At 66.4% G+C, this 25,597-nt stretch overlaps 5 protein-coding genes across 5 annotated transcripts; 4 read left to right on the top strand and 1 right to left on the bottom strand.

Moving 5' to 3' along the window:
* Window positions 1-137: 137 nt before the first annotated feature.
* CHLNCDRAFT_143945 (hypothetical protein) lies at window positions 138-2,608 on the top strand (the record flags this gene model as incomplete). Its single annotated transcript, XM_005849357.1, has 9 exons — window positions 138-297; window positions 454-567; window positions 800-867; window positions 893-1,014; window positions 1,188-1,304; window positions 1,442-1,633; window positions 1,743-1,767; window positions 1,926-2,256; window positions 2,382-2,608. 9 exons carry the CDS (start codon window positions 138-140, stop codon window positions 2,606-2,608), a joined length of 1,356 nt encoding a protein of 451 aa, XP_005849419.1.
* Window positions 2,609-3,596: 988 nt separating this feature from the next.
* CHLNCDRAFT_51424 (hypothetical protein) lies at window positions 3,597-10,279 on the bottom strand (the record flags this gene model as incomplete). Its single annotated transcript, XM_005849151.1, has 21 exons — window positions 3,597-3,794; window positions 3,946-4,114; window positions 4,365-4,452; window positions 4,679-4,870; window positions 5,019-5,676; window positions 5,901-5,974; window positions 6,100-6,291; window positions 6,497-6,612; window positions 6,801-6,877; window positions 7,053-7,112; window positions 7,240-7,358; window positions 7,555-7,604; window positions 7,765-7,848; window positions 8,048-8,114; window positions 8,325-8,411; window positions 8,612-8,710; window positions 8,914-8,996; window positions 9,163-9,365; window positions 9,513-9,659; window positions 9,784-10,134; window positions 10,250-10,279. 21 exons carry the CDS (start codon window positions 10,277-10,279, stop codon window positions 3,597-3,599), a joined length of 3,144 nt encoding a protein of 1,047 aa, XP_005849213.1.
* Window positions 10,280-14,768: 4,489 nt separating this feature from the next.
* Window positions 14,769-16,287, top strand: CHLNCDRAFT_143940 (hypothetical protein; the record flags this gene model as incomplete). The annotated part of the gene is made up of 5 exons (XM_005849356.1): window positions 14,769-14,780; window positions 14,919-14,946; window positions 15,126-15,229; window positions 15,289-16,019; window positions 16,170-16,287. 5 exons carry the CDS (start codon window positions 14,769-14,771, stop codon window positions 16,285-16,287), a joined length of 993 nt encoding a protein of 330 aa, XP_005849418.1.
* Window positions 16,288-16,946: 659 nt separating this feature from the next.
* CHLNCDRAFT_143939 (hypothetical protein) lies at window positions 16,947-19,842 on the top strand (the record flags this gene model as incomplete). The annotated part of the gene is made up of 9 exons (XM_005849355.1): window positions 16,947-17,067; window positions 17,594-17,942; window positions 18,014-18,147; window positions 18,234-18,325; window positions 18,406-18,615; window positions 18,704-18,752; window positions 18,839-19,029; window positions 19,110-19,271; window positions 19,606-19,842. 9 exons carry the CDS (start codon window positions 16,947-16,949, stop codon window positions 19,840-19,842), a joined length of 1,545 nt encoding a protein of 514 aa, XP_005849417.1.
* A 4,075-nt stretch (window positions 19,843-23,917) lies between these two features.
* Window positions 23,918-24,511, top strand: CHLNCDRAFT_12398 (hypothetical protein; the record flags this gene model as incomplete). Its single annotated transcript, XM_005849354.1, has 1 exon — window positions 23,918-24,511. A coding segment is annotated over one exon (594 nt), but the record flags the coding sequence as incomplete, so codon positions are not given.
* Between the last annotated feature and the right edge of the window lie 1,086 nt (window positions 24,512-25,597).

The following is a 25,597-nucleotide window of genomic DNA, read 5'->3' as shown; positions in this document are numbered from 1 at the left end:
CCCTGCCGTCGCTGCCGCCTCCCACCTGGCCCCTGCCGCTCCCTCCTCCTTGCAGAGCCGTGCTGCTAGACACACCCACAGGGCGCATTCATGTGTTGGAGTCCAGGCGTGGCCTGTGCACGGGTCTGCAAACCGGCATGGTTGTGAGCGCCCGCGGCCGCTGGGTGAGCGGCAGCGGCGGCAGCAGCAGCGGCGGCAGCAGCAGCAAGGCAGCGGGCGCGCTGGCACCATCCAGCTTCCTGGCGTCCAGCATCCGGGCCACCGGCGGCAAGAAGGGCCCGGCACCAATGGTCACCAGTGAGTCCTTGCTGGCTGGCCGCTGACCCGCCACAGTCAATGGAGCTTGTGCTGCCAATCCGACGACCTCAGCATGCCTCATGCCGAGGACGCCGCTTCCCTGCCTCCTCCCCCTGCCGCATCACTGCCTGCCACCTCTCCCCGTCTACTGCGCAGGACCTGGCGGCGAGATGGTCGCTGCCGCAGCAGGCAGCAATGGCGCCACCATCAGGCCGGCGCTGACCGCAAACGCGCTGGTGCAGCGAGACATCAGCACGATCGTCGTGCCAAGTGAGCCACCACTGCAACGGCTGCGTCTGCCCTGCCCTGGGGCTGGCGCTGCCAGGGGCTGGCACTGCCAGGGGCTGCACGCTGCTGTGGACTCAGCAGGCGCCGCTCGCTGCTACCATCGTCGCTGCCCACTCCCCCGCCTTGCCGTTCCTCTTGGTTGGATTATGCCTCTGCTAGGTGCTGCCGCCAAGCATTGTGCACACGCGTGCCCCGGCTGCGCTCCTGCCTGCAGTTGGCGGTGTGACAGAGGAGGGCGCCGCCTGCCCTGGCACCAGCCTGCCTAGGGCCAGCGTCAACCAGGTCAAGCGGGCGTTTTTTTGTGGAGGCCAACCGCAACGGCACCACCGTGGGGTCGCTCTTCGGCCAGTGCTCCCACGGCAAGAGCCGCCTGACGGCGGCAAACAGCCTGGTGACATCACTCGTCAAGCTGCCGTGCGAAGGCAACACGTGAGCGCCTGCCCTGGGTGCCTGCATGCTGCAATGCAGGGCCAGCAGCAGGTTGCGCTGTGCCATCCCTGGCGTAGGCTCCGCACATGCCTGCATGCCCTGCAGCGTTAGCTGCGGTCTAGTGTGCTGATGATCTAGTGTGCTGATGCTCTGCTGGCTGCCCTGCGGTGCAGATGGGGCGTGCCCTGGTCCTTCTCCAAGTGCGACTTTGACGACTTCAACGGCTGGGCGGATGCCGCCGACGAGGCGCTGCGGGCAAGGGGGGTCATGCTTGAGCGATACAAGTACAGGTGAGGCACGCAATACTGCGAAGAATACCCTTGGTAGCTGCGGCTGCAGACATGTCCCGCGGTGCCCTCTTTCCACACGCGCTGCTGTTGTGACCATTGCCTGCCGCCTCGGATGTGCCCCCCTCTCCGCCCCGCAGGGTGTACCTGGTGCCCCCCAGCGCCTGCGGCTTTGTGGGCCTGGGCTACGTCGGCTGCGACGGCTCCTACACCTGTCGCGCCTGGATCGGCAGCGCCTTCTGGGACTCGCCCCCCGCCATCACACATGAGCTGGGCCACAACCTGTTTCTGGGCCACTCCAGCACCGCCAACGAGCAAGGGCAGGTCGACGAGTGAGTTGCTGCTGGGGCTGCTGGGGCTGCTTGATGAGGGACGCCCGGTGGGTGGAGGAGTGCCGGGCCTGGCATGCCGCCAACCGGACGTTGCTCGCATCGTCTGCAGGTATGGCGACTTTACTAGCATCATGGTGAGTCGAGCCCACCTGTTGTGGCCCTGCATTGCCAACGCCCTTTCAGCAGGGTCGGTCGGCGGCACATACATGAATGAGCATGGGCAAGCCAGCATTGGCACTGTCCGTTTTCCGCCGTCTCTGACGCTCCTGGCCGATCGCGCTGCTGGCTGCAGGGCTACTGCTGCGAATCCCGCTGCCTCAACACGCCCCAGGCCTGGCAGATGGGCTGGATCACGCTGCAGCAGCTCGACAGCAGCAGCCTGAAGCCGGGGCAGACGGTGCAGCTGCGGCTGGCCAGCCAGGCGCTCGCCCAGCAGAGCGGTGCCCGCGTCGATGTGTCCAGCTGGGTGGCGGGTGTGGACCCCATCTTTGTGGGCTTCCGCACCGTCGATCGTGGCGACAGAGGGCTGTCGGCAGGCGCGGCAGGACGTGTGCACGTCTACACCGCCCCAACTTCCCACACGTTTGACAGCCGGCCGACGCTCTGGAAAGCAGGCTTGGAAGGTGAGGCATGGGCGAGGTCGGTGCACTGGCAGCTGGTCGCAGCGGTTGGTGCCAAGCGAGGGCTGGCCCGGAAGGGCTGCTCCCATGTCTGCCATGCCTCACAAGTTGCTTGTCCCTGCCTGCAGCCGGCCAGTCCTGGGCGCAGCCTGCTTCGGGGGTGGTGGTGCGGCACCAGGGCACCGACGGCGGCCTGGCGCTGGTCAGCGTGTGCCGCAGCGGCGGCACGGAAACCATGACGTCGTGCACCACTGGCGTAGACAATGACTGCAATGGGCTGGCGGGGGTGGACGACCCTGCATGCGCCTCAATGATGCGCCTGGGCGTCGGTACCGAGACCACCAACAAGGGCTAATGGTTGGGCCCTGCCAGCTGCTCGGCCAGCTACTGTACCTTGCTTCTTTGTTGCATCTCCTTTTTTGCAGGACGAATGCCATTTTGTTTTTGAATCAACTTCCTTCCAGTCACTGTTTCACACTGTCAGTACGGGTTGCACCCAATCACCTCCTGTCCTTCTAACCATCAACTCTTGCCCTTCCGAGAACCCTATCATCATTCACACGTGCCCTGATCCCCGCTGGGCAGGCCGCGCTCGCAAGCGCCGCCCGGCTCCTGTCACTCCCTCTGTCCTGGTACCCTTGGCTCCCTTTCATTCTCCCCCTGCCAAGTACACCTCTAGCCGTTTCATTTGTCTACCTACAAAACATTTTGCTGGTACTACTCAGCCGTACACCGCTCCGCGTGTCCCATTTTGTCTCTGCGGCGCCCATTCTTCTGTTACGGCTTTCATTACTGCTTCTTCCCCCTTTTTATTCATTTAATTGCGTCCAAATGTAGCCTTGACACATGTCTGACTTGTAACGCCACCGGCACGGGACCGGCAACAGCCAGCCTTCTGCGCGCTTGCTTAGAGGCAACGCCCGCGTGACTGGTTTGGAAGACACATCACAGGAGTTACAAGCTACTCAGGGCATCAAGCTATGGGCTGGTATCTAACAGGGGATAGTGCTTCACAGATGGGGTTGAATCGAAGTGTGAGAAGCAGTGTTGGAATCGAGAGAGGGAAGGGCAGGGGCGCTGGGATGCAAGATAAGTTGGGTTCAAGTGCCTGTCCATCTGCCATCCACATCCGTGTGGCACCGCTCTCCCCGGTTCCACACTCTATTAGAAGCGGGCTCTCGCTGGCAGCGCCGCCGCCGGCAGCTGCCGCACAGCGATTCCGCTGACCAGCCGGCCGGGAGCTGCGGCCGCATGCTGGGCCCCAGGCTTTCCTGCCCGGGTCCCCTCAAGTGAGGTGGGAAGGAAGCGAGGCTAAGAAAGCAGGGTGCGGGATCGATCAGAAATCAGAAGATCCACACCATGGCCAGTATGTACGACAGCAGGAAGACCGCCAGCAGGATGGCCACCAGCAGTACGGGCCCGCGCTGGTCGTCGTACCGCACCGTCTCCCGCCGCAGGATCTGCCACGTGCGGTGCCTGTACATCGCCAGCGCGTACGCCATGAACAGCAGCGCCACGGGCGCGATGATGGCGCCAGACAGCTGCATCGCATCACATGCGGGTGGGGGTGGCCGGGCGACTGGGTGGGGCGTGTTGGCGGGTGGGGTGGACGGGGCTTGCACGGGTGGGCATGTGGGGTGGGCTGGCGAGCTGCGAGAGGTGCTGAGGCAGGCACTGCACCACTTGACACACTGCACCAGCCCAGCCCTTGTTCCATCCTGCCCCACTTGCCTTGGACGCAAAGCAGGCCTTATCGGTGCTGGCATCGCAGCTGAGGCCTGCGGCGGAGCTGGCCCCGGTGGCGCTCACGAGCATGCCGGTGCCGGAGAGGAGGCTGGTGGCGGTCATCATGATGAGCACGCTGCGCCAGGGTGGCGGGGCGGGGCCGCGGGGAGGCGGGGAGGCTGCTCAGAGGCAGCGAGCGTGCGGCTTCTTCCGTGCTCCAGGCAGCTGGTCGCGCCAGCAGCAGCCTGCTGGCCGGGCCCCCCTGCCTATCGGCTGTGAGCCACACCTCAGCGCACCTGCCAGGCTGCCAGCCAGCCAGCCAGCCAGCCAGCCTGCCTGCCCAGCCACCCAGTTAAGCCAGCCAAGCCAGCCAGCCCTGGCCCCACCTGATCTGCAGCCACTGCAGGAAGGTGCGCTCGTTGGCGAAGAAAGTCTTGGGCTCCACACGCGTGCGCACCAGCGCCTTGACGCGCCCTGAGGGGAAGCAGGGCGGCGGGGGCGGGCAGGCGCAAGCCAGGTGCGGGGCAAGTGAGGCACAGCACGAGGGCCAGGTGGCGGGAAGGCGGCCTTCCCGGCCGGCCAGCTGCGCCTGCCGGCACACACGCTCCCGCCAAGCCCCCCGGCCTGGGTTCGTGGGGCTGGAGAACTGTGCCGTGATCTGAGCGGCGGCTGCGAGGAGCAGCAGGCGCGCGGCGCTCACCGCTGGGCGCCGCCGCTGCCGCGCCCGAGCCGCTGCCGCCCGCGGGCGGCGCCGCCAGCCGATACTCGAGCGCGGCAAAGGCAGGGGAGGAGGAGGCTGCCGGCTTGCCCGCAGACGCGGACGCCCGCTTCTTGCCGCTGCCCTTGCTGCTGCCGCCGCGCTTGCCGCCGCCCTTGCCAGCCCCGCCCTCATCTGCACGCCAGGCAGGCAGGGCAGGGCACAGGGCAGAACAGGGCTTGAGCGTGGCTCGTCACCCACAGGCGATGCCTGCACCCTGCAAGCACCCAGCCTGTTTGCCAACAGCCTCCCTGGCATTGCAAGGGCCCAGCCCAAGCCGCACCTGCTTCCGCGGGAGGCTGGCCTGCCTCCAGGTCTTGTGCGCTGTCCATGGGGGTGGAGGTCTGGGAGTGGGCTGGGGAGGAGCGCGCCACGCGGCCGCCGCCGCCCGCAGCCGCAGCCGCCGCCGCCGCCGCCGCTCCGTTGGGCTGGCCCGGCGCCGAGGGCTGGCTGGCGTGGCCTGCGTGGCCTGGCGCCGCGCCCGGCGGCGGCAGCGCGGGCGGGCTCTGGTACACCGGCCAGGTGGTGCTGCGCTGTACCGCGCCCTGTACTGCCCCCTGCATGGTGCCACCGGCTGGCGTGGCTTCCCCTGCCGCCGCCGCCGCCGCCGCCACCACTGCCGCATAGTACGGGCCGGCAGCCGGCGGCGGCAGCAGGCTCCGAGCCTGGAGCCCCTGCCCCGGCGCCAGCAGCGTGCGGGCAGCCGGCCGCGAGGTGGGGGCCAGCTGCATCCCTTGGCCCTCCTGGGCTGCTGGACCGTGGTCGCCGCCGCTGCCGCCGCTACCGCTGAGGCTGCCGCCGCCGCCGCCGGCCGCGGGCGCAGTCTTGTTGCGGCGCAGGAAGCGCAGCGGGGAGGGTCGGTACGGCGGGTCGGTGGGGGAGCCCGGCTCGGGCTCCAGAGGGCCGCCATTGTCGCGAGGGAACAGCCAGGAGGCGCCCTTCTGCGGCAGGCGCCGGTGGTGGGGAGGAGGGAGGCAGGGGTGGGGCTTGGGGTTTAGGCAGGCAGGAGGGCGCAGCAGGCCGGTGGTGTGGGTGGTATGGGAGGGTCAGCCAAGCTCCTGGCCGGCCTCCCAGCAAATCAGCACAACAGTCAGCAACATTACAGCATCAGCAGTACGATCAGCAGTACATCCAGCAGTACCGCTGTCTGTACTGCGTGCTGTACCTGCAGGTACTCGTCTGCCGGGTCCGCCATCTCCTCCCAGGTGGCGGGGCTCATGCGCCGCGGGTCGCCCTCATCTGCATCAGAGGGGAGCCCCGTGGCGCATGAGTGAGGGCGCGCAGCCAAGGGCGGGCAGAAGAGCACAGCTGGGGAGCTGGGTGAGCTGGGCTTGCAGGCGACGAGGCGGCGGCAGGGTGGGCACGCCCCGGCCTTGGACGCAGGAGGAGGCTGCCCCCATCCCACCACAGCATCCCGCGGGGCCACCACCCCAGCGAGCAGCGGTATCCCGGCTTGCCTGGCAGGAACCAGTAGGGCACGTTGCGGCAGCGCTCCTGGAACAGCAGCGCGGTCCCGTGCAGGAACTTGGAGAACTTGGGCACCGGCAGCAGCATGCCTGCGGGGAGGGTGACACCAGGGCGGGGCAGGTTTGAGGCGGTCCTTGCGTGGTGTGCAGAAAAAGGAGTGGCAGCTGTGGCAGCTCCTGGGGCCACGGGGTACAAATGCAGCAGGCAGGAGGCGCGATGAGGCGTCCCAAGCGCCACGCTGCCGTCGTGCTAGCACCAGCCCGGCCGTAGCCCTGCCCCGCCCCGCCCACCCACCCGTCTCCAACAGGCCCTGCACCCAGTCCGGGGGCGCCGCCTGCAGCTTGATCTCCACCACCGCGTAAGGAAAGTAGGCGGCGTCGGCGGCGCCCGCCAGCGGCTGCGACATGTCCCTGCAGGGAGGAAAGCGCGGCGACAGCCTCTTGTGGCAGATGTGCCGCTGCTGCACAGGTCAGGCTCTAGCAGGAGAGCCCGGCCGGCAGCTGGGCGGCATCTCAAAGCTGCAGCCAACTGGGGCAGCCACCAGACCACTAGAACGACAGCCACCGCGCCTCGGTTCAGCCGCCCCAAGCGCCCCCACCTGCACCAGTCTCCCGGGGCGCGCGGCGCCCCCGCCTCCCGCACCATGTGCAGCTGCGAGTCCAGGCTGATGCGGACCTGTGGGGCGGCAGCAGGGGGAAGGAGGGAGGGAGGCACCGGGGGAGGGAGGTGGAGCAGCGGAGGTGATGCGAGAAGATAGGAACTTGAGCTGTGCAGGGAGAGCGGTCCATTCAATACCAACCAGCCGACCAACCCCCCCCCCACCCACCCACCCACACACACACAGCCCCACCTGGTTGTTGCTCGACTCCTGGAAGGCAGTGCGCCGGTAGCAGGTGCGCAGCAGCGGCTCCTGCAGCCACATGCAGGCAGGAAGGAGGAGGAGCGGGGCGCTGCAGTTGCACGGGCCGCAGCACAGCACGTGCGTGGCGCAGCGGCAGCAGGTCGTCGCCTGCCGCTAGGCAGCGGCGCCTCCGCACCTGGCGGCGCTGCGACAGGAAGCGCTGCGTGTCCCGCAGGAAGTCGAGCTGCTCCTGGGAGTAGCTGCCGCCGCCGCTGCTGCCGCCCAGCAGCATCTCTGGCGGGCCTCCTGTACCGCCTGCACCAGGAGCACGGCCTAGTAAGTGAGCCAGCACGGTGGAAGTGAGGAGGCGGGGCGAAGCAAGCAGGCAGGCAGCCCGGGGGGGAGCATGCCCAGCAGGCACGGCAGCGCTGCGCGGCGCAACCACAGCGCTCCGCAAACTCTGCGCTCTGCAAACTCTGCTCCCAACAAACAAACCAAACCGACCCCTCACCTGTGTAGGCAGCCACGTGGCGCTGCGCCATGGGCGCCCGCTCCTTGTAGCTGCGGGGCGGGGAGGGAGGAGCAGGCGGGCAGGAGAGGAGATGGAAGGGGTCGCAGGGTTGCCGATGGCAAGGCCGAGGTTCTCTAAAAGAAGAAGAGAAGAAAGGCAGCACCTGGCCGTGTCAGCCTCAAACAAACAACTTGCGCAGCCACAGCCCACCTCAGCTCTCCCGTGTACCGCTCGCGGTGCACCTTGCGCTCCACAAACAGGCGCTGGTCGGGGGACAGGCGGCGCTCGCCGTACCTGGCAGGCCACCCACACACCAGGACGCCAGGCGGGTGGGCGGCAGCCGCGAGCATGCAGGCGGGTGCATGCATGCCTGCCAGCTGGTGGCGCGGCACCAGCAGCCGCAGCCCGGGCACTGGGGCGCCGCCCTCGGCACAGGGATCCGCCGTGGGCGAGGTTGTGAAGGGCTGCGCCACCGTATAGGCCACTCACTCACCAGCGCAGGCGCACCACGCTGGCCTCATCTTCCTTGCGCAGGCGGTCGTGGTAGGAGGGCAGGGCGGCTGCGGGGGAGCGGGGAGCAGGGGAGCGGGGCAGCAGACCTGGTGCTCAGCCTCGACTGGAGCTGCGGCGGCAGGCAGCCCGGCTGCTCCCACCTGGCCCCCCATTGCAGACACAAGCACCCAGCCACCAAAAAAAGGTATAAACACACACACACATCATCAGCACACACCCCTCCACGACACAAACACACTCGGGGCCCACCCACCCACCCGGGTCGTCATAATAGACCGAGGACACCTCAGCAGAGTCGGTGACGGCGGCCTGGTCCCGCAGGAATGCCACGTGGTAGGGGCTGCCTGCAGGGGAGGCACGCAGGTGTCCACAGCAAGGGGATGGCAGGCGTGTTAGAGGTGCGGAAGGAGGCTGCGCTGTCACAGGCTGCGCTGCGGCGCGTGCTGGCCCAGGCGCACGCGCAACAGCACGCTCAGCCCAGCCCAGATTGAGCACAGGAGCCCGGCCCAGCCCAGCCCAGCCCCCCCTGGCCCCCGCCACCCACCCTCTGTCAGCTTGCGCCTGTCCCCGAAGATGAGCACGGGCAGGTGGCGGATGACCCGCGCCTTGAAGGCCGCCACGTCGGCGGGGTGCAGCCAGAACTCTGCGGCGAGGTGAGGTGGGTGGGTGGGTCGGTGGGTGGGCGAGGGAAAGGCGGGTTGGGATGGGGGTTGAATGAGGCGGGGAAGGGAAAAGCGGGCAGAAGGAGGCGGCGTGGTCGGGCGTTGACGCGCCCTGCCCACATGCCAGGCGCAGGTGCCGGGCAGGCAGGCCATCCATGCACACGTCCCCAGCCCCCCCACTCACTGCGCGTCACGCGCTGGAACTTGTCGGGCGGCACCCACTTGGCGGGCTGCCCCGCCAGCGCCGCCGCATCGCTCTCCACCAGCCTGCACATTGGCGGGGGCAGGGGCGGGTGGCAGTTCAACAGAGGCCGACACAAGGCAGAAACAGCACACCGCACGCCCGCCACGGCCACACGCTAGCAATGAAAGCCACAACGGCAGGTTGGTGCCGCTCTGCCCACTGCCCGCTGCCCGTGCCACGCCACGCCACCCCACGCCACGCCCTTGCCTGCACAGCTCGTATGCGTCGCTGAGCCCCACCACCAGCGGCTCCAGCCGCAGCTCCCCCAGCAGCGCCGCCTGCGCGGCCGCAAGGTAGGCCCCATCCACAGCCTCAAGTGGCAGCTCGCTGGCGGCAGTACCGCTGGTGGCAGTACCGTCGGGGCCCTGCCAATGGTGCTGCTGCTCGTACATCTGTGGGCGCGGGGCGAGGCGGGGAGGCAGCGGGGGGTAGGAAGTTGGGCGGGCACCCTGGGGCCCAGCACCGTCCGAGGTGCGCCTGCCGACCTGCACGCTGCTGCAGCCCCCGCTCCGCCCTGCAAAGCAGCGCCCCTCGCCCACCTGTGCCAGCTGCGCGCAGGCGGCCACATTCTGCCGCACAAAGCGCTCCATAAGCACCACCTCGTCGGCGGTGGCGTCAAAGCCGCCGCGCAGCTCCGCCAGGCGAGCACTCAGCTGGCGCGACCGCCCCGCGGCCACCGCGCCCGCCTGCGCGGCAGGGCAGGGAAGCGGCAGGGGGCCTGTTGGGACCCGACCCAACCTCCCACCACTTGGCAGGCACGCCTCAGCGTGACACTGCGGCACCAGCACCGCGAGCAGGCCCCAGCCGGACCTGCAGCAGCTCCTCGCTCAGCCCACGCAGCTGGGCGCATGCATCCAGCAGCGCCAGCCAGAGCTGCTCCAGGCTGCTCTTCACAAACAGGCGCAGCCGCTCCACCTCCTGGGCATAGCTGCGCTCAAACGCGGGCCCTGGCGCGACGCTGCCATGGGCATGCGGGTCTAGAAGGCGCGCCGCTGCGGCTGCCGCAGCGGCGCAGCTAGAGCCGTCTGTGCCGCCGTAGGCGGCGAGGAGGTGGCGCAGCAGGACCTCGGAGCCGGGGCTGGGACCCGCGCCCGCGTCGGCTTGCAGCTGCACCAGCAGCGCTTGGTAGCGGATGTAGCAGTGCTTGAATTTGCCTATGGCCTGCAGGCAGACGGGGGAGGGTGGCGCGGCTCACAACGCAAGCCGGCGGTTGCGGCCGCCGGCAGGGCCGCCGCTTGCAGCCGCCGCCGCACACCTGCTCGCGCAAGACGCTCACCTGCTCGCGCAAGACGTCTGACAGCGACATTGCTGCCTGGTGCTTCTGCTGCTGCTGCTGCTGCTGCTAGCTGCTCCACCCTCGAGAGCTCAGGGAGGGGCGTGCCTTCGAACGCTGGGCTGCCTGAACGCTGCTATGCACACAAAACCAAGCGCCCCAGCCTGCTTGCTGCTGGTGCCAGCAGCACAGGCCAAAAGGGGGCGCTGGAGGGGGGCAGGGGCTGACGCTCCTCAGCTCGCCCGCCGCCTGTTTGCTGCTCCCACCATGCTCTACTGCTAATCGTAGTGTGCTCACGAACGTGCAGATTCCACGGAGGAGGAGGCCTTGCAGGCCAGCTAGACACGGCTGCTAGGCAGCCTTGGATCGAACAAGCAGGTACCCGTATTGCTCCGTTTGATTTTGGATCACAACCAAGTTGCAGCGAGCAGTCAGAGAGGTGCAGGCGGCAGGACGGAAGCCCCACTGAGTTGTTGTGGGGCCTGTCACCCGGGCTTAGCCGCTGACGGCTGTCCCGCGCCTCTGGCGCGCACACGCCGCCTCTAGAGCAGCGTCAGCAGCGCCCGCCATGGCGGCGCTCCCCCACCCGCCGCCGGCCCCGTCCGAGACGCTGCCGCCGCACCCGCCGCCGACAGCTGCCGAAAATCACAAATCAAGGCTGAAGGAGCTGTTTGATGGGCACCCACACTGCGGAGGCCCAGTCTACCACACAGATCCAGTGCCGGGGGCCACGCCTCAGGACCTGGTGCAGTGGAGCTGCAGGCGGGTGCCGCTGCCGCCGAGCCCTGCCACTGCAACGTAGGCGCCTGCCTTGAGCTGCCAACCGCTAGCAGGCTGTGGGTTGTGCTGTGCAGGCTGGACTGCCCGCCCATCAGGGTGCAAGACACCGGCCGGGTGCTGTGCGAGGGCCGCACGTTTCAGGCACGCCTCGCTGCTCCCTGTCTGGCGTCGTCAGCTGGACAGCTGTGCCCATGGCCTGCCGCCGACACTGCCGTGAGCGCACACCCCAACAGTGAGTGCATGCAGTGTGGTGTGCAGGGCTCAGGGCACAACAAGAAGGCGGCGGAGCAGCACTGCGCGGGCCAGGCGCTGGCGTTCATTGCGCCTCAGCTGGGCATCAGGGCCCCTGCCGCTTATGCGCCTCCTCCCGGCACCACGCCAGGCAATGGCCCATCAGGCAGCTCTGCCGACGCCCAGAGCGCAGCTGGTGGCGGCGCGGGCTTGGCGGCGCTCCTCCCACCGGTGCATCCGGCTGCGAAGCCTGCTGGGCGGCGTGTGGTCGAGGCTGATGAGGAGCGCATGCCGCCAGAGCAGCTGCGAGAGGCGCTGAGGGCGGCGCTGCAGCGCGAGCAGCGGCTGCTGGCCCAGCTGGCAATCATCCGCAAGCAGGCTGACGAGGCGCTGCAGGGCAGCACGGGGTGATGAGCGGGGCAGGGGATAGCGCTGAAGAAGCGGCCCACGGCGCTGACGTCTGCGCTGTGCCTACTGCACTCCCTGTGCTTATCACGCTCTGGTGTGTACGAGTGAACAGGCCTGTACAGCCTAACCATAACATATGTCGCATGCCTCCCCGCCGGTTGACCCGCGCTGAGTCCGCTGCGCCGCCACGCCACCCTTGGATCAATCAAAGCAGCACGTCTCTGCTCCAAACGTTTGCTAGTTTTTTTGCAGCAGCAGGTCATAGGGGAGCATGCCATATTGAGCAACAGGGTTGCAGCGAGGGCCCAGTAAGGGTGGCCCTCACTGTTCAGGTGCTCGAGCAGAGCGATTCAGTTGCGCAGCTTTCCAAGGCTCGTCTGCCTGGGTTCTGCGTGGCCCCGGCGCCCGACATGGGCTGTGGCAGCGGTGGAGTTGCCGTGCGCCCTCAATCCCGCCGTCGCTCCGGCCGGTGCGCTACCCGCCGGGCGCGGCACTTAATGCAGCAGAACATAAGTCACATTCTAGGCTGAACCACCAGCGACAACCCACACCCGCCCTCCCCCTGCAGGCACCCTGGCCATGCCCCTCCCACTCGACTTCCTGCTACCATTTGAGGGGCAGCAGCACTGCGACTGCGCCCTGGTGCTCCTGCTGCCGCCCGCTGAGTGGGAGGTGGCGCAACAAGAGGAGGGCGGCACCCCCGACGCCGATCGGCAGCAGGCACCAGAGGAGCAGGTGGAGCAACAGGAGCAGCGCAGAGTCAGTCTTCAAACCAGCTCCACTCTGCTGTCGGTCTACTCTGAAAAGTTCAGGTGCTGTGTTGCTTGCCATTGCATCTCTACACAAGCACTGCCGCACTGACAGGGTGATGGCTTTTGCTGCAGGGATTGGATTGCCTGCTGGATGGACGGCGCCGCCGAGAAGGAGCTGGAGGTGCATTGCCGCAGCGAGGGTGAGGTGGCTGGCTACCGGCACCTGCTGGCCTTCATCCACAGCATGGGCAAGGAGGTGCCTGAAGGTGAGCTGATGATTTTGATTGTTCTACAGCCCTGCTCCTCACAGCCCGCTGTGAGTGGTGCTCATTGATCCCCACCTTAGCTTCCTGCAGCCGCCGAGGAGCTGATTCACCTGCTGCTGCTGGCACGGGAGCATGCGGTGGAGCCGGCCGTACTGGCCTGCTTGCAGCAGCTGCAGCAGCAGGCGAGCTGCACAATGCGACTGTACTACCACTGTTGCTAAAACTGTACATTCCTTGCCCACCTGTCTGACTGCCTGCCTGGTGAGTGCAGGTCCCCAGCATGCCTGCCACAGCCTACCTGGCTCTGCTATCAGCTCTTGAGACTGGTGCCTCGGGTCGCGACACTCTTCAGGCAGCGGCAGACAAGCTGGAGGCGGATCTGTTCACGCAGCTTTGCACGCTGCTGACAGCAGGCGGGGCTGTGCCTGATGCCGCATGAAGGCGGCAGCTGCTGCAGTACCTGGGGCCTCTGCAAGACATGCTGAATCACGAGCGGCGGCGGGAGGTGTTTGCCCGCATTCCGTTTGGCCTGCTGCGGGTGAGTTGGGAGCCTCTACATTGTTGGCGCTGGCTGCAGCCTCAATCATGACAGGGTTTCAACTCTGTCTGCTGCTGCAGGACTGCATTTTTGCGGATGAGAATGTGGATGCCGACACTGAGGCCACAGGTTGCTGCTGCTCCTGCTGCCGATGACGCGAACATGAGCCTGTCGATGTGCCATTCAGCCTGCCTGATCACCCTTCCCTACGCCTGCAGTGCTGGCGGCTTTTGCTTACTAGGCGGAGCGGAACATCATAGACACTGAACCGGATGCCGGGCAGCGCATCGCTGCCATCTGCAGCCTCATCCGCTTCCCCGACATCCCTGCCAGTGTGTTGCGCAGCTACCACCTGTGTCACAGCTTCATGCGCACATTTGATCCCGACAGGGAGCTGGTAATCATTGCGGTAAGCAGGCGCCGCCCTGTGCCTGGCCAACCAAGGATGATGCACATTGATCGCCTGCACATTGAATCACCAGCTGAAGTGCAGATCACCTCGGTGGCCGAACCATCACAGACTGCACGCTGGAAGCAACTCATGGCAGGCAGCAGCTCGAACGACCTCAAGGCCAACTGCGAGCGCTGGTGGCTGCCGCGCCCGCGTCCTCTTATTGCCTACCCTGAGCTTGAGTCCGCCAGTTTTGAGTTCAAGGTAAGCACGGCATGCCTCCTGACTGATTCCGCAGCTGCAGCTGTCTCATGCCGTTTACGTTGCTCCGTGCAGCCCGCAAGCAAATCAGACAACGATGCGGTACACCGAGTTCCGCTACTGGGGGGGTACTATTGGAGAACCCGGTTGAGGAAGGACGAGAGCAATTTGGCTTCTTATGTTATGCCATCTGTTCGCCACGATGCTCCCATTTTCATCCAGAAAAGCGAGAAGTTACCTGGCACTCTGGTGTGGCACATTCATGTTGATAGCCCAGCTGCATGCGCAAATCATTCAGGCCAAAAGACGACTGTCCCTCTGTGCAGGTGGAGCACACAATCTGGCTTTGCGCCGCGAACTCCACATCTGATCTGGAGGCAGTATCCGGCACCGCCTACTTCACGCCCTGCTCCGGCTCCGGCTGGGGATATTCAGCAGTACGCGAGGCTCCCGAGCATGGCGATCAGCCCATCACCTGGGACGGCTTCTGGGCGGAGGGCTCCCGCTTCATGCACAACGGCGCCGCCCACATGCGCCTGCAGCTGCGCCTGCCCGGCAACTAGTGCATGCCCTGGTGCACCCAGGCCTCCTCATGCCATCTGTATTCAGCACGAATGACTGGATGTATCACGGCCTGCACTTGTGATTGCGGCACCTCATGCATCAGGGAGACGTGGCAGGGCAACCGGCAGCAAAATGGCGGGGCGGCCTGCTGCGCCCGCTGCACTGCCCACCCATCAACAACTCAGTCCGTGCCTCAGCTCACGGCGTGGTACCAACCGTCTAGTGTTGGTTGACTGGCTTTATTACAGCAGCGGCTCCCCGCACATGCCGGCCGCTCGAGCGGGCCCCTTCTGTCGGCGCACCTCCAACTTGCTGCGGCGCTTGTCAACCGATGCCAGATACGGTGCGCCTCATCGCGCTCATGATAGCCGGACTGCAGCCGCCGCAGTTGCTCCCCTGCGCCGCCACCCGCCTGCGGCCGCCACTGCCCGGCTGCCCGCTCCCACCCTGCCCCTTCTGTGTGCTCTTGTTCGCTCCGCAGACCCGAAGCTCGCCAAATGGCTGCAAGGGTGGGTGGCGGTGCCCGAGGCGGTGGTCACAGAGGGCACAGCCCCGCCCACAGGCAAGCGCCCGCACCCTAGCTGCTCGCTCTCGTGCCTGCCTGCACCTCTGCTGGGCGCTATGCTGCACACAGCCCCTTGTCACTCCCCCATTCCACCTCCTCATCACCCCCCTTGCCCTGCCGCAGCGCTGTCATGGCTGCGGCGCCGCGGCCCGCCGCTGCCAGAGTCTGCCCTGCACAAGCTGTTCCGGGTCTCCACTGTGCGCCTGTATGACCCCGCCACCCAGCGAGTGGGCCGCGCCAGCAAGTCCCGCCTCCTGCCGCCGGGTGCCACGCTGCTCATCCCCAGATCCACAGTCGCCCCTCCAGCAGACAGCAGCCGGGCAACGACGGCGCCGGCAGCACAACCAGCGGCAGCACTGGCGGCAGGAGCAGCGGCGACACCTCTTTGGCGGCCGCTCGGGCGTCGCCGTCCCGGCAGCGCGCCTCTGAGCGCTGGGCTGCCCGCCTGCGGTCGTGCCTGCTCCACAGCGACCCCGACCTGCTGGCTGTGTGCAAGCCGGCGGGTCTGGCGTGCCAGGGTGGCAGTGGCGTGTCGCACAGCGTGGACAGCGTGATGGCCGCCGCCTTTGCGCACCTGCCCGGCCCAGCCAGCCACCACCTGCGCCTGGTGCACCGCCTGGACAGGCAGACCACGGGTGCGCTGCTGCTGGCCAGGGGGCCCGACGCCGCCGCCTGGCTGGCAGCGGCGTTCCAGGAGAGCAGCGGCGGCGGCAGCAGCGGCGGCGGACGAGGCGACAGCAGCAGCGGCGCCATCATCCGCAAGCAGTACTGGGCGGTGGTGGCGCTGCCCGAGGGCGGCGCTGCCCACAGGCTGCCCGCGGCCGGCGCCATCAGCCTGCCCGTGCCCGGCGGCAGGGGTGGCGTCGCGGCGGCGCAGCCCGCTCCGACGCGCTACCGAGTGCTGCACCGCGGCGGGGGCCTGGCGTGGCTGGAGCTGGCGCCTGCCACGGGGCGCAAGCACCAGCTGCGCCTGCACTGCGCCCAGGGGCTGGGGGCTGCCATCCTGGGAGATGGGCGGTACGGGGCGGTGCGGAGCGGGGCCCAGGCGGTGCCGTTGGAGCGGCTGCAGCGCCACAGCAGCCCAGGAGAAGGGAAGGGAGGCGGAGCGGCAGCAGGCGGGCGCTGCTGGAGCGGGAGCGAGGCGCCCCTTTTCCTGCACTGCCGCAGCCTGGCGGTGCGCAAGCCCGGCGCGGGGCGGGGGCAGGTGGTGGCGACGGCGCCGCTGCCGGCCAGCTGGCGGGCGCTGCTGGAGCACCAGGGCTGGCCGCTGCCCGATCCCGACTGATGAGTCCTCCATGGCGGCGCTCCCCCACCAGCGCCGGCCCCATCATTGGTGGTGCTGCCGCACCCGCCGCCGACGGCTGCCTGGATTCACAAGTCGAGGCTCAAGGAGCAGTTTGGCGGGCACCCAAACTGCGGTGGCCCAGTCTACCACACAGACCCAGTGCCGGGGGCCACGCCTCAGGACCTGGTGCAGTGGAGCTGCAGGCGGGTGCCGATGCCGCCGAGCTGCTGCTCCACGGTGCTGGAAACCGGCTAGCTGCCGTGCGAGGGACGTTTCAGGCAAGCCCCTGCGCTCGCTCGCTGGCAGCAGCGCTGCGAGAGAGCTGTGCCCATGAGCTGCCGCCGACACAGCTGTGAGCGCACACCCCGTAGCTGCTGCAAAGAAAACATGCGGTGTGGCGTGCAGGGCTGGAGGCATAACGAGGATGAGGCGACCGGGCACCTCCAAGCGTTGTGCCAAGCGACGGCCCATCAGGCAGCTCTGCCGACGCCCAGAGCGCAGCTGGCGCCAGCGCCCACGGCACGGCCGCAGTGCATCGTGCGGTGCCCGCGGCTGGCAGCGCTGGCGGCGGCGCGGGCTTGGCGGCGCTCCCCCCACCGGTGCATCCTCGTGCTGCGCAGCCTGCTGGGCAGCGTGTGGTCGAGGCTGGTGAGGAGCGCATGCCGCCCGAGGAGCTGCGAGAGGCGCTGAGGGCGTCGCTGCAGCGCGAGCAGCGGCTGCTGGCCCAGCTGGTAATCATCCGCAGGCAGGCTGACGAGGCGCTGCGGGGCAGCACGCCGTGTGTGGAACAGGGAGAGCGCTGAAGGCAGCGGCCCATGCCGCTGGCATCTGCGCTGTGCCTACTGCACTTCTTTTGGTTGTTACTCTGGTGTACAAGGGAGACAACAGGATTGCGAAACGTCAACACAATTAGTGAATGGCAGCGGCTTGGGCCGCTGCCCAGTCACCGCGTGCTGCGGCCGCTGCGGCCGCCAGGCCACCCTTGGATCGATCAGCACCTCTGCAGGTTGTAAGTGAGCAGGCCATAGTGCAAATAGGTTAGGCAGCAAAGGGCCGAGTGCAGGGTGAGCACCCCCTCGATTCAGGTGCTGACCACTGCCGTTGTCCAAGGCTCATCGGCTGGGTGACACCGCGGCCACAGCGCCCGAGGTGGGCTTGTGGCAGCGGTGGAAGTTGCCGTCCGCCCCCAATCCCGCCGGTACTCCCGCCAGTGTTGCCGAGGGCAGGGCACTTGATGCAGGACCCCGAGTCACATACAGGCTCAACTATTAGCGACCACCCCCACACCCGCCCTTCCCCCCTGCAGGCACCATGGCCATGCCCCACCCGCTCGACTTCCTGCTGCCCTTTGAGGGAGAGCAGCACTGGGACTGCACGCTGGTGCTCCTGCTGCCGCCCGTTGAGGACCAGAAGGCGGCGCAGCAAGAGGACGGCGGCACGCCCGACGCCGACCGCCAGCAGGCAGACCAGCATGAGCAGCAGGGCGATGAGCGGCGGGATGCACAGCAAGATGAGAGCAAGGGGCCAGCTGCCAAGCGGCAGAAAGCAGAGCAGCAGAGCGTGGATGGGCCGCAGCATCAGCAGCCTCCTGAGCAGCGCAGAGTCAGTCTTCAAACCAGCTCTACCCTGCTGGCGCTGTATTCTGAAAAGTTCAGGTGGTGCTTTGCTTGCCATTGCATCTCTACACAAGCACTGCCTCGCTGACAGGGAGATGCCGTTGCTGCAGGGACTGGATTGCTCGCTGGATGGGCGGCGCCGCCGAGAAAGAGCTGGAGGTGCATTGCCGCAGCGAGGGCGAGGTGGCTGGCTACCGGCACCTGCTGGCCTTCATTCACAGCATGGGCAAGGAGGTGCCTCAAGGTGAGATGGTACTGATTGTTCCCACACATCACTCCCAGCCCTGCTCCTTGCGGGCCCGCATGCCCAACCACCTGTGCTTGCTGCAGCCGCCGAGGAGCTGATCCAGCTGCTGCTGCTGGCACGGGAGCATGCGGTGGAGCCGGCCGTACTGGCCTGCTTGCAGCGGCTGCAGCAGCAGGTGAGCTGACGCAATAACTGCCAGCTTAATCGTCCTGCCTCTGCCCATTGGCTGCCTCCCTGCCTGCCTGGTGTGTGCAGGTCCCCAGCCTGCCTGCCACAGCCTGCCTGGCCCTACTGTCGGCTCTTGAGACTGGCGTCTCCGGCCACGAGAAGCTTCAGGCAGCGGCGGGCAAGCTTGCAGCCGCCATATGCAAGCACCTGCTGCAGCACCTGGGGCCACTGCAAGCCATGCTGAATCATGATGAGCTGCAGCAGGTGTTTGCCAGCATTCCATATGGCCCGCTGCGGGTGAGTTGCAAGCTGTCGCAGCATGGTGGGTGCCAGCCCGGTCACTGTGCTCTAAAATATTTAGACATCCTCCACTCCGCCACCGCAGGACTGCATTTTTGCGGATGAGAATGTGGATGCCGACACCGAGGCCACAGGTACCTGCTGCTGCTTCTGCCGATGCCGCCAACATGAGCCTGTCGATGTGACGTTCGGCTTTGTTGCCCATGCCCTGTGCCTGCAGTGCTGGCAGCCTTTGCCTTCTGGGCAGATCAGAACATTAAAGACACCGACCGGGATGCCGGGCAGCGCATCGCCGCCATTTGCAGCTGCATCCGCTTCCCGGCCATACCTGGTCACATTCTTGACAATTACTATACGTGTCACAGCTTTATGTGCACCTTTGATCCCAACAGGGAGCTGCTGTTCCGTGCGGTGAGTAGGCACCAAAGCCCTGCGTGCCGGCAAGCAGACAAGGGTCCTGGCTCTGGCTGAACTTGCATGCTGTTTTGCAGATCACCTCAGCGGCCGATCTATCGCAGGCTGTACGCTGGAAGCTACTCATGGCAGACGGCAAGTTAATGGACCTCAAGGCTACCTGCGAGCGGTGGTGGTTGCCGCGCCCGCGGCCACTTAGCCTCTACTCCGAGCTTGAGTCTGCCAGTTTTGAATTCAAGGTAGGCGATGCATGCCTCCTGACTGATTCCGCAGCTGTGGCTGTCTCACTGTTTACGTTGCTATGTGCAGCCCACAAGCAAATCAAACAACGATGAATATGTGTTCACCGAGTACCGCTACTGGGGCGGGTACTATTGGAGAATTATGTTTAAGAAGGAAGAAAGCAACTTGGATGTGTTTGTTATGCCATCAGTTCGCCACGGTTCATGCTTTATCGTCAGGAATAGCGAGAAGTTACCTGGCATTCGGGTGTGGCATTTGATTGCACTGCTGATAACTGAACCACCTGCGCGCGCAACTGACAGGCCAAAAGACGACTGTCGTTCTCTGCAGGTTGAGTACACAGTGTGGCTCTGCGCCGCCAACTCCACGTCTGATTTGGAGGCAGTATCCGGCACCAGCTTCTTTGAGCCCTGCTCTGGCTCTGGCTGGGGAGAAATATTTATAAAGGAAGCCCCGGAGCATGGCGGGCAGCCCATCACCTGGGACGGCTTCTGGGCGGAGGGCTCCCGCTTCATGCACAACGGCGCCGCCCGCGTGCGCCTGCAGCTGCGCCTGCCCGGCAACTAGTGCGTGCCCTGGTACACACATGTCTGCCTCATGCTGCCATCTTCTCACAAGTGACTTATGCGTGACGCCGGCGCCAGGGCTGTACTTGCAATTGCGGAACATCATGCATCCGGGAGACATTGCAGGGAACCGGCAGCAAAAAGCGGGTGGAGCTCCCGCTGCGCCGCCCTGCCCCGGCCGGCATCAGTCTTTCACTGACTAGATTCCATGGCATTGGCCGGATGGGCGGTACGGGGGGGTGCGGAGCGGGGCCCAGGCGGCGGCGTTGGGGCAGCTGCAACACCACACTGTGCAGGAGCGCAGTAGAAGGGGAGGGAGGCGGAGTGGCAGCAGGAGGGGAGCCATCGCTTTGCCAGGCATGGTTGTTTTGCCCCAGTGGGCACACCCTGGAGCCCTGCATTGTGCTTCCATGTTTAATTCATTGAAGCAAGCGTGTGTCATCACTTGCCAGAGTAAAACGTCAGCTGGCAGCATCGCGCATGGCAGCGCAGCGGCGGCGGCGCCACATCAGAGCAGGCAGAGCAGGAAGGTAAAAATCGAAACGCAACGAGTCCCTGCCTAATGCCAGCGCGTCGTACCTGAAGATCGCAGCCCATCAGGCTTACTGCGGTGGCACCAAGGCGAGCAGGCTCCGGGCGTGTAGCCAGTGTGTAGCCCGTGTGCAGAAGCGGGGCCCCGCGCTGTGGAGACACTGTCGGGACGGGGGGTTGCAACATTTTCCGTCCCGTGCTCGTCACCCTCCCCCCGCTGTCTTCTGCAGGCGCCATGCCCCACCCGCTCGATTTTCTGCTGCCCTGTGCGGGGCAGCAGCACTGCGACTGCACGCTGGTGCTCCTTCTGCCGCCCGCTGAGAGGAAGGCGCACAAAGAGGACGGCGGCACGCCCGACGCCGACCGCCAGCAGGCAGACCAGCATGAGCAGCAGGGCGATGAGCGGCGGGATGCACAGCAAGATGAGAGCAAGGGGCCAGCTGCCAAGCGGCAGAAAGCAGAGCAGCAGAGCGTGGATGGGCCGCAGCATCAGCAGCCTCCTGAGCAGCGCAGAGTCAGTCTTCAAACCAGCTCTACCCTGCTGGCGCTGTATTCTGAAAAGTTCAGGTGGTGCTTTGCTTGCCATTGCATCTCTACACAAGCACTGCCGCACTTACAGGGAGACGCCTTTGCTGCAGGGATTGGATTGCTCGCTGGATGAACGGCGCCGCCGAGAAGGAGCTGGAGGTGCATTGCCGCAGCGAGGGCGAGGTGGCTGGCTACCGGCACCTGCTGGCCTTCATGCACAGCATGGGCAAGGAGGTGCCTCAAGGTGAGCTGATGGTTTTGATTGTTTCTACAGCCCTGCTCCTTGCGGGCCCGCATGCCCAACCACCTGTGCTTGCTGCAGCCGCCGAGGAGCTGATCCAGCTGCTGCTGCTGGCACGGGAGCATGCGGTGGAGCCGGCCGTACTGGCCTGCTTGCAGCGGCTGCAGCAGCAGGTGAGCCTGCAGATAAGTGATTGGCATTTCAAGTGTCTTCCCGCTGCCCATTGCCAGCCTACCCTGTCTGTGAGATGAGCGCAGGTCCCCAGCATGCCTGCCACAGCCTGCCTGGCTCTGCTACTAGTCCTTGAGACCGGCGTTTCCGGCGGTGGCAGTCTTCAGGCAGAGGCAGACAAGCTGGAGGCAGATCTGTTCAAGCAGCTTTGCACGCTGCTGGCAGCAGGCGGGGCGGTGCCTGATGCTGCATCGCGGCGGCAGCTGCTGCTCTTCCTGGGGCCTCTGCAAGACATTCTGAATCATGAGCGGCGGCGGGAGGTGTTTGCCGGCATTCCGTTTGGCCTGCTGCGGGTGAGTTAGAAGCTTTCTCAGCATGCCACCTGGCACTTTGTCTCATGTTTCAGAGTCCATCCACTCTGTGCGCCGCAGGACTGCATTTTTGCGGATGAGAATGTGGATGCCGACACCGAGGCCACAGGTTCCTGCTGCTGCTGCCGCCGATGCCGCCAGCATGAGCCTGTCGATGTGGCATCAGCCGATGCCGCCAGCATGAGCCAATGTATGTGACTTTCAGCTTGGTTTCCCCTTCCCAACCCCTGCAGTGCTGGCGGCCTTTGCGTACTGGGCGGAGCGGAATATCAAAGACACTGAACCGGATGCCAGGCAGCGCATCGCCGCCATCTGCAGCCTCATCCGCTTCCCCGACATCCCTGCCAGTGTGCTGCATAGCTACCACCTGTGTCACAGCTTCATGCGCACATTTGATCCCGACAGGGAGCTACTGTTGCTTGCGGTAAGCAGGCGCAGCCCAATCCACTGTCAAGCAGGCATGACGCACTGCTCTGCACTTGCTGAAGCGCAGATCGCCTCAGCGGCCGAACCATCACAGGCGGCACGCTGGAAGCAACTCATGGCAGAGGGCAGCGCAAACGCACTCAAGGCCAACTGTGAGCGCTGGTGGCAGCCGCGCCCGCGGCCACTTGGACCCTACTCCGAGCTCCAGTCTGCCAGCTTTGAGTTCAAGGTAAGCGCGGCATGCCTAATGATTCCGCAGCTGTTCCCGTCTCATGCAGCTCACGCTGCTCTGTGCAGCCCGCAAGCAAATCAGACAACGATGAATATGTGTACACCGAATACTGCTACTGGGGCGGTTACTATTGGAGAATCAAGTTTGGAAAGAGAGAGGCCAATTTGGATGTCTATGTTGTTTCATCAGTTCGCCACGATCCGCCCTTTTTCGTCAAGGAGAGCGAGACTTTACCTGGAATTCAGGTGTGACGCATTGGTGATTGCAATACTGATAGCCCAACTACCTGCGCATGCATGTAACAGGCCAAAAGACGACTGTCGTTCTCTGCAGGTTGAGTACACGGTCTGGCTCTGCGCCGCCAACTCCACGTCTGATTTGGAGGCAGTCTCCGGCACAGACTACTTTGAGCCCTGCGCTGGTTATGGCTGGGGATATTCAGCAGTACGCGAGGCTCCCGAGCATGGCGATCAGCCCATCACCTGGGACGGCTTCTGGGCAGAGGGCTCCCGCTTCATGCACAACTGCTTCATGCGCCGCCCGCATGCGCCTGCAGCTGCGCCTGCCCTGCAATTAGTGCATGCCCTGGTGCATCCAGGCCTCCTCATGCCATCTGTATTCAGCACGACTGACTGTATGTATCACGGCCTGCACTTGTGATTGCGGCACCTCCTGCATCAGGGAGACATCGCAGGGCAACCGGCAGCAAAATGGCGGGGCGACCTGCTGGGCCCGCTGCGCTGCCCCCGCCATCAATAACTCAGTCCGTGCCTCAGCTCAACGTCGTGGTACCAACAATCTAGTGTGGGTTGACTGGCTTTATTACAGCAGCGGCTCCCCGCACATGCCGGCCGCTCGAGCGGGCCTCTTCTGTCTGCGCACTTCCAGCTTGCTGCGGCGCTTGTCAACCGATGCCGGATCCGGTGCGCCCCATCGCGCCCATGATGGCCGGACAGCAGCAGCCGCAGTTGCTCCCCTGCCGCCGCCTCCGGCCTGCTGCCGCCACTGCCCGGCTGCCAGCTCACACCCCTGCCCATCCCGTGTGTTCTGCCTCGCTCTGCAGACCCGAAGCTCGCCAAATGGCTGCAAGGGTGGGTGGCGGTGCCCGAGGCGGTGGTCACAGAGGGCACAGACCCGCCCACAGGCAAGCGCCCGCACCCTTGGCGGTCGGTTTCACGCCTGCCTGGACCTCCGTTGCATGCCACGCTGCACACAGCCCCTCATCCCTCCCCCATTCCACCTCCTCATCACCCCCCCTTGCCCTGTCGCAGCGCTGTCATGGCTGCGGCGCCGCGGCCCGCCGCTGCCAGAGGCTGCCCTGCACAAGCTGTTCCGGGTCTCCACTGTGCGCCTGTATGACCCCGCCACCCAGCGAGTGGGCCGCGCCAGCAAGTCCCGCCTCCTGCCGCCGGGCGCCACGCTGCTCATCCCCAGATCCGCAGTCGCCCCTCCAGCAGACAGCAGCCGCGGCAGCGACGGCGGCAGCGGCGGTAGCAGCGCCAGCAGCAGCGGCAGGAGCGGCGGCGACACCCCTGCGGCCGCCGCCCGCGCGTCGCCGTCCCGGCAGCGCGCCTCTGAGTGCTGGGCTGCCCGCCTGCGGTCGTGCCTGCTCCATAGCGACCCCGACCTGCTGGCTGTGTGCAAGCCGGCGGGTCTGGCGTGCCAGGGTGGCAGCGGCGTGGCGCACAGCGTGGACAGCGTGATGGCCGCCGCCTTTGCGCACCTGCCCGGCCCAGCCAGCCACCACCTGCGCCTGGTGCACCGCCTGGACAGGCAGACCACGGGTGCGCTGCTGCTGGCCAGGGGGCCCGACGCCGCCGCCTGGCTGGCAGCGGCGTTCCGGGAGAGCAGCGGCGGCAGCGGCGGCAGCGGACGAGGCGACAGCAGCAGCGGCGCCAGCATCCAAAAGCAGTACTGGGCGGTGGTGGCGCTGCCCGAGGGTGGCGGCGCCCACAGGCTGCCCGCGGCCGGCGCCATCAGCCTGCCCGTGCCCGGCGGCAGGGGCGGCGCCGCGGCGGCGCAGCCCGCTCTGACGCGCTACCGAGTGCTGCACCGCGGCGGGGGGCTGGCGTGGCTGGAGCTGGCGCCTGCCACGGGGCGCAAGCACCAGCTGCGCCTGCACTGCGCCCAGGGGCTGGGGGCTGCCATCCTTGGAGATGGGCGGTACGGGGCGGTGCGGAGCGGGGCCCAGGCGGCGGCGTTGGAGCGGCTGCAGCGCCACAGCAGCACAGGAGAGGCGGCAGGAGCGACAGCAGGCGGGCGTGGCTGGAGCGGGAGCGAGGCGCCCCTGTTCCTGCACTGCCGCAGCCTGGCGGTGCGCAAGCCCGGGGCGGGGCGGCGGCAGGTGGTGGTGACGGCGCCGCTGCCGGCCAGCTGGCGGGCGCTGCTGGCGCACCAGGGCTGGCCGCTGCCTGACCCCGACTGATGAGTCCTCCATGGCGGTGCTCCCCAACCGGCCGCCGGCCCCATCAGCGGCGCTGCTGCCACACCCGCCGCGGCTGCCTGGAATCACAAGTCGAGGCTGAAGTGGCTGTTTGGTGCATCCTCGCGCTGCGCAGCCTGCTGGGCGGCGTGTGGTCGAGGCTGGTGAGGAGTGCATGCCACCAGAGGAGCTGCGAGAGGCGCTGAGGGCGGCGCTGCAGCGCGAGCAGCGGCTGCTGGCCCAGCTGGCAATCATCCGCAAGCAGGCTGACGTTGCGCTGCTGGCAGCACGGGGTGATGTACAGAGCAGGGAGAGCGCTGAAGAAGCGGCCCACGGCGCCGGCGTGCCCTGCACTGCCGTGCTTATGCGCTCTGTTGTGCATCAGGCAGCGCTCTGGTGTGCATCAGGCAGCATTGTAACGCCCCTGCATTCAGAAGGCTACAGGCAGCATTGTTACGCCCCAGCATTCAGAAGGCTACAGTCGATGCCAGGGGCCGGCGGAGACCCGTGCTGCGTCCGCTACGCCGCCAGTCCACTCCTTGCCAAGGTCGATCAAACCACGCCTGCTCTGCAAGGGCATAAGTGAGCAGGCATCGGCAAATGCATACGGGGCAAGCATAGGTCGAGTGCAGGGTGCCGTCTTGGTTCAAGTGCTCCACCAGTGCGATCAGTTCAGCAGCTGTGCAAGGCTCGTCTGCCTGCGTGGTGCGTGGCCACGGCGCCTGAGGTGGGCTTGTGGCGGCGGGGGGGGGGGGGGGGGGGGGGGAAACGGGTGGGGATGCCACTTGCGTCGTCAGCTGCGCCATGCCGCTACCCGTGATGGTGCTCCCAGAC

Source organism: Chlorella variabilis, assembly GCF_000147415.1.
Source record: "Chlorella variabilis unplaced genomic scaffold CHLNCscaffold_6, whole genome shotgun sequence".
Taxonomy (NCBI): Eukaryota; Viridiplantae; Chlorophyta; class Trebouxiophyceae; order Chlorellales; family Chlorellaceae; genus Chlorella; species Chlorella variabilis.
This window is presented reverse-complemented; position numbering and strand designations above follow the sequence as displayed.